Source organism: Mauremys mutica, chromosome 7 (assembly GCF_020497125.1).
Source record: "Mauremys mutica isolate MM-2020 ecotype Southern chromosome 7, ASM2049712v1, whole genome shotgun sequence".
Taxonomy (NCBI): domain Eukaryota; kingdom Metazoa; phylum Chordata; order Testudines; family Geoemydidae; genus Mauremys; species Mauremys mutica.
The window spans coordinates 127,860,968-127,867,508 of NC_059078.1; the positions used below are offsets into that span (position 1 = coordinate 127,860,968).

At 52.9% G+C, this 6,541-nt stretch overlaps 1 protein-coding gene across 1 annotated transcript; it reads left to right on the forward strand.

Moving 5' to 3' along the window:
• Nucleotides 1–210: 210 nt before the first annotated feature.
• LOC123374544 lies at nt 211–5,667 on the forward strand. Its single transcript, XM_045024613.1, has 3 exons — nt 211–295; nt 867–2,914; nt 2,981–5,667. The coding sequence occupies exons 2-3, from the start codon at nt 934–936 to the stop codon at nt 5,665–5,667; spliced, it is 4,668 nt and encodes a 1,555-aa protein (XP_044880548.1). The 5' UTR covers nt 211–295; nt 867–933.
• Nucleotides 5,668–6,541: the final 874 nt, after the last annotated feature.

Sequence of the window (6,541 nt, forward strand, 5' to 3'; positions counted from 1 at the left end):
CCTTGGTGTGCGACTGGCTGGCAGAAGGCTGGGGGGAGACTTGTAACTTCCAGCTTTTAAAGGGGAGAAAGATGTTAGCAAAGGAACTACGGGCCACTTCCCCTCGCTTCTGACCCCGGAGATATGCTGGAGCCCAGGCTGCAGGCTCGGGCGAAGGACATTCGGGTGGAAATTGAAAGAGCTGTAATTGGGAACTAGCACGGCTTTCATAATACACTGTCAAAGCCGAGGACAGATATTAATGAGCCCTTAACCTCACCCCTGGTTAATCCAGCTAGTGGCCTCTGTGCAGCAGGTAAGTATGGTCACGCCCACCTTCGAGCTGGCTAGAGACAAGAGGAGGGTGTCTAGCCGCAGGGCCCAGAAGCCCGTGGCTGGGCTTGGACGGCAGCCCTGTCAGTGGCACAGCAGGGGGTGGCAGTGGCAGTGAGCTGCAGTGAAGAACTCGCTTGTGGGGCCCGGCGTCTTGTAGGCTGGTATTTGTCGGTTTCTGCAGGGCCTCGTCCAGGCGTCCTCCGCCGAATGGCCACAACTTGAAATCTTCCCTTTTTGATTGGGGGGGGGGGGATTCCCAGCTGATAGACAAAAGTGAAATGCTAGTCTGGGTCCAAACGTGCATAGAAGATAAGTGCCAATCTCCACGAGGCGCTGAGAGGGAGCTGCCAAACATGGCGATAGGCCCCTTGCTCTGGCAAATGGATCACGCTTTGCCTTCCTGGGTGGATTGCTGAGTATCAAGGGTGCTAAGACCAGTTGCCGTTTGAGAGGATATACTGCTAAGGGGGAGGAGGAGGGTTTCTGTAGCTTTTACAACTTAAATTCTCTGTCCTCTGCTTTACTGACTGTTTCTCTCTTTGTCTCTCTAGTGAGGATACAGCGGAGACAATAGCAATAGAGCCTAACAATCAGCCGAAGTCTCCCCTGGAAAAGTTTATGGTCAGACTGTGTACACATCACCAGAAGCAATTCATTCGTGTGCTAAACGACATCTACACGGAAGTCCAGCCAGGCTGCGAGGGCCGGCCATTACCTGAATCCGAAAACATGGATGCAGCTACTTGCAGCTCTGGTTGTAGCCAGCAAAGCACTGAAAATTGGAAGAAGTCTGCTCCCTGTTCTGAATTGAAGCCCCTTACTTCCTCAGACTCAGACAGAGACCCAGTGGGTCTTCATAGCCCTTTGCGTGCTGCAGGGCAACCCTTGGAGCAGCACGCAGAGGTGAAATCCATGAACAGGATGGAGAATTTCAGTTCTGCTTTCAAAAAAGACTTCTCTGAACACTCTGCTACTAGAAGTAGTTCTGTTAGTCCAAAGGATAGTTCCACCCAAGGATACCTCACCACTTCGAACTCTTCCTCACTTCACTTCCATCCTGGCACCAGGAGCCCGGAAGGACAAACCCCTGGACAGGAGCAAGAGTCTGGTGTCAGAAAGTGTGAGGATGACAAAGACCAGATCCAAGGCAAGGCCTTAGCAGACGGCTACGTTGCTGTCAAAGTGGCCCATGTGAACGGCAGTGAGGACAAGTCAGACAGCTGCCTGGGCTCTCAGAAGAACTCTTCCAAAGCTTTCCCAGAAGAGGGTTGGGATTCAGGGTTTCCAGTGAACTCTCCTAGAAGAGCTGACAAGGAGAACGCTTTACAGTGCAGCTCCAAAGCCTCTTTGCACCAGGATTTAGAAATAAACGAAGAAGATGCAAGACCAAAGCAAGAAAACCATCTCCATGCCCTGGGGAAGGCTAAGGGGGGCTACCACCCGCATGCTGGCGACAAGAATCCACGTGAGCATGCCAGAGACGGATGGGTGGCCTCTGCCCCAGTGCCAGTGATGCACAAAGCCTCCAGTGGGCGCTCACGAGCTAAGGCAGGGTCCTCAGCCGTCAGAACAGCTCGGAAGAACAAAAGGGCATCGGGGCTGAGAATAAACGACTATGACAACCAGTGTGACGTTGTCTACATCAGCCAGCCAATAACTGAATGCCACCTGGAGAGCCAGCGGTCGGTGTCGTCCCGGAGGACAGCTCGGAAGAGCACCCGCGGGTATTACTTCAACGGTGAGTGCTGCGAGCTGCCAACTGTCCGCACGCTGGTGAAAAGCTCCCGGGTGGGGCCGGCACTGAGGCCGGAAGCTAAGCAGAGCCCGGCGCGCTCCGGAGGCGAGCCTTCGGGGGCAGCCCCAGCTGGGCGGAAAGAGGCTGACAAAAGAGCTTCCCTCAGGCTCCTGTCCAAAGGGGCTCCCCCCAGCAGAGAAGCTAACGAGAGAGCCGAAAAGGAGCCCAGCGAGGGCGGCTCGCTGGAGTCAAGAGAAGCTGCTTACACTGAGCCACTGCTGGCTCTCTCTGCTCCCGCCTGCCCTGACAATGCACCAGAAGGCGGCTCGGCCACCACGCAGCCTCTAGCCATCGGCCCCTCTGCTGCTGAAGGAAGTGAGGAGAGGATGTGCCAGCTGCTGGAAGAGGTGGAGGCAAATGTTCTTCAGCAAGCTAGCAGCAGTGCTGACCTGGCTGGGGACTGTGAGCCCACAGAAGACAGCAGCAGGGAGGCTACAGATTCGACACCTCTTTCTCCGCCAGAAGCTGCTAGTAGGGAGGAAGGTTCTCCAAGCTCAGAAATACACGTTGTTCCGGCGCCTCCTGCCAGCCTAGACCCGGCGCCTCCTGCCGGCCTGGACCCAACTCCTCCTTTGCAGCTTCCTACCAGTGCAGAGCTGGTGCACCATGCAGAGCCTCCTGCCAGCATGGACCCAACTCCTCCTTTGCAGCTTCCTACCAGTGCAGAGCTGGTGCATCATGCAGAGCCTCCTGCCAGCATGGACCCAACTCCTCCTTTGCAGCTTCCTACCAGTGCAGAGCTGGTGCATCATGCAGAGCCTCCTGCCAGCATGGACCCAACTCCTCCTTTGCAGCTTCCTACCAGTGCAGAGCTGGTGCACCATGCAGAGCCTCCTGCCGGCCTGGACCCTGAGCCTCCTGCTGGAGTAGACCCAGAGCTGGCTGGAGCACTTCCTGGAGACCCCCCAACTAGTTCAGACCTGGAGCTTCCTGCCATGCCCCCTGCCAGCATGGACCTGGAGCCTCCTGTGCAGCCCCCGGCGAGCTTGGAGACGGAGCCCCCGGTGAGCTTGGAGATGGAGCCCCCGGCTAGCTTGCAGTCTGCCGATGTGACCACAAGCGTTCCTGCTGACCCACAAGCTGCCGTAAGGGAGGTGCAGGAAAGCCCACCTGAGCCAGGGGAGGCCATGCTGACTCTTGCAGAGCTCAGTGGAATCTTGGCAGGCGAGACTGCCCCAGAGAGCAGCAGGCTGTGTGAGAGAGAGAACGGCGATGGCGAAATGCCATCAGGACCTGACACTTCAGAAACAGATGGTAAAGGGACCGGCTTGTCCAAAGAAAGCCCAGAGAAGAAGCAAAAGAAAGGCAGGAGAGCGCTCGTAGCATCAGACCGGCGTCTCCGCAGCCAGCAATCCCAACCACCCACAGAAGGCAGTGCTGAAAAGTCTGGTTCTTCCACCTCTCTGCAGCTTCCCTGTCTTCAGATTAAGCTTTCTAAAAGTCCCGGTGCAAAGCGTTTTAGGAGGGAGGTGCACCTTGATGGAGCAGCATCCGTGTGCTTCCCAAAGGATTGTTTCCACAAAACACTGCTGAAGAACATCCAGGGCCCAGGCACCGGGAGTGCCCTAGAGAGAGAGCCCGTGCAGCGGGGAGGAGATGAAAATGGCATTACTACTAGGCAAACCTATAAAAGCATGTTGGCAAAAGAGGGTGCAGCAGAGAGAGAAGGGTCATCAAAAGATGGCCCCCCTGCTAAAGCCAGCCATAGTAAGTCAGGGGAGATGCTTGAGATCTGTGTAGAGGCTAATTCTGATAAGAGAAGTGTTCTCCTTCCTAGGGAAAGTGGAACAGGTGTACAGGATGCAGAGCGATCGGATGAGAAACCAGGTGATGTGGAGAACCCAGACAATGCTGTAGATGCTGGAAAGGTACAGTATAAAGATCTGACTGATTCGCCTACAGGTCCCAGTAGCAAAAGTGGAAGCAAACACGTCCCATCCAAGACTTGGAAGCATAAAAAGCTGGCCCTCCCAGTTTACAACTTGAGACACACCCCTACACCTGTGGACACTGCAAAAAAGAATCTTCCAGGGAAGGAAGTTCTGCAAGCAAATCCAAGCCAGAAGGAAGAACGCAGTTCAGGGAACAAAGACACCATAGATTTGAAGGAGGTGGACACAGTGGCTGAGGACAAACCAAAGTTTGTGGAGTGGTGTGCTGAGGAAGAGAATCAGGAGCTTATTGCTGACTTTAATGCCCAGTATATGAAAGTTCAGAAAGGCTGGATTCAGTTGGAAAAAGAAGTACAGCCAGCCCCCAAAGTAAAGAACAAAGCTGACAAGCTGAAAGAGATTTGGAAAAGCAAGAAAAGAACCCGGAAATGCAGGGCATCTCTCGAAGTTCAGAAGCTTTCTCCTGTCCAGATGCTGTTTATGAAGGCCTTCAAGTTATCCAACATTTGCCGTTGGTTCTTGGAGACAACTGAAACCAGGTCGCTAGTCATTGTGAAGAAACTCAATACCCGTCTCCCCGGAGATGTGCCCCCCATCAAGATCCCCCTGCAGAAATATTGTTCTTCCAGCCTGTATCCCAGCTCACTGCAAGCTGAACGCTTGAAAAAACACCTCAAGAAATTTGCTGCAACTACCCCTGCTAAAAATAACTTGAAGAATCAAAAGTTATGGGCCAGGCTTCGGGAGAACGCTGACAGTACGGAGCCCGGGGAAGCCGCCAGTCCCAACCGGATGTCTCCTTGTGAGACGAGCTCAGAAGAAGCTGGTGAAGACAGAAACGTGCAGCCCCCTCCAAGTCTGCCAACGCAGGCTAGCACTAGGATTCTGCGGAAATACTCCAATCTGCGGGGCAAACTGCGAGCCCAGCACCGCCTGGCAAAGAACGAGAGAAAGGGGGAGAGTGCAGCTGATCATCCCTCCGTGGAAAGTAAGCAAAGCCGGAAGAGCGTCTGCATCAACCCGCTGATGTCTCCAAAGCTGGCCTTGCAAGTCAAAGCAGATGTGTTTCCTGCTAAGTCCATGCGAGCGGAAGCAGCGGTAAAGGGAAGAAAAGGGAAAAGCAGGTCCCAGGAGGACTCCTTGCCCAAAGCTGACCCTCAGCCAGGCAGAAAGAAGAGAACGCTGCAGGAGGGCAGTGCTGTGCCAGAGCCGTCTCACTCCTCCAGTAAAGACAGGCTGCCAGCTAAGAAGGGCAGCAAAGTAAAACATTCCGAGGGTCCTCCGAAAGCTCCTGCTACCAGAAAGCAGGCTGCCATGGAAAGAAGCAGTAAGCTCGAGAAAAAGGTGTCTTCGAAAGAGAAGAGAGTCCCGAAAAGGCAGCTTGGCAAAGGCAGACTCCCCATCCCGAAAGTCAGAGAGAACCCCACCAAAAGAGCTGCAGCCCCACCCAGCCAGGAAGGGCTCACAAAATCTGCAAAGCCGAAGCCTGCGGGGGAGCCCTCTACCAGGTCACAGAAAGCAGCCAATAAGAAGCCCAGCAGTGGGAAAACTCTGACCAGGTCTATGAAGAAAATTCAAGAGAGCAGCACGTCCCAGGGCAAGAGAAAATTAAGGGCAAAAGTTGACTGTTCACACAGCAAGCGAACACGACTGGATGCAAAATAACCAAGAGAATGGTAGCCGTGGAAAAACTGTTGTATAGTAGTAACCCTTGATCATGCATTAACTGAAGCTGCTTTTATAAGCTGTAGCAAGCCTTCAAAAATCCACAGCTAAAGGATTACACCTGGGATTTTAGGCATCGGAAGGTGTGTCTCAGACAGAGAGGAGAGCCGTCTGTCTCTACTGTTGAGGGAAGTTACTGCAATTCGAATGTTCCTTGGATTTTAAGCTTGGAACCAGGCAGTTTTAGTTAAAAGTACAGTGCCTTATTTATCATTTTTAAACAAATAAAGAAAAAAGCTAGTCTGTGTGATTTAAAGGCTTGCATTTTATACTTGATGCACAAGCACTTGTACTGTAGCAGAAAGGAAACCACCTTCATGCACATAAAGTAGCTTTCAGCAGCCTCTTGAGGGGCATGCACACAAACCCTTCCCTTTGCATTAAACATCCTGACTGTGTGTTTGTGAGTGACATTGGAAGCAAAACCAAAAGCATTTCTCTTGTAGCCAGAGAGGGAAGGGGTAATTGGTCATTACTCCGTTCATTAGCAGCAGGTAACTGTTTAAAGATATTAATTGTTGGCTACTTGCGTGTAATTTATGGTCTTTAGGGTTAGACAGCGATTTCTGCTCTGCTGCTTCTTAAGCCTTGAGGTGGTGTGGTCTGATCTAAACCGCCGTGGCAAAGGGGTCACTGCTTGGAATATTGCCGCTAGTTCTGTAGCATCTACAGCTGTTTGCAGGCACAGTGGGCTAAGCTCATCCTTGGGGCTCTCCGGTATGTTAGGGATGAATTGGTCCCACGGTGCCTTACTGTTGGGCAAAACGCCCTCTCCAATCAGCGTTTTGTTTCATAGCACCTGGATCCATGTTGA

Bases quoted from the DNA above. Each gene is read 5' to 3' on its own strand.
- LOC123374544 (XM_045024613.1), top strand. From the start codon at position 934: ATGGTCAGACTGTGTACACATCACCAGAAGCAATTCATTCGTGTGCTA. The intron at 2,915-2,980 runs GTGCAGAGCTGG...CTGCTGGAGTAG, and splicing joins TCCTTTGCAGCTTCCTACCA to ACCCAGAGCTGGCTGGAGCA.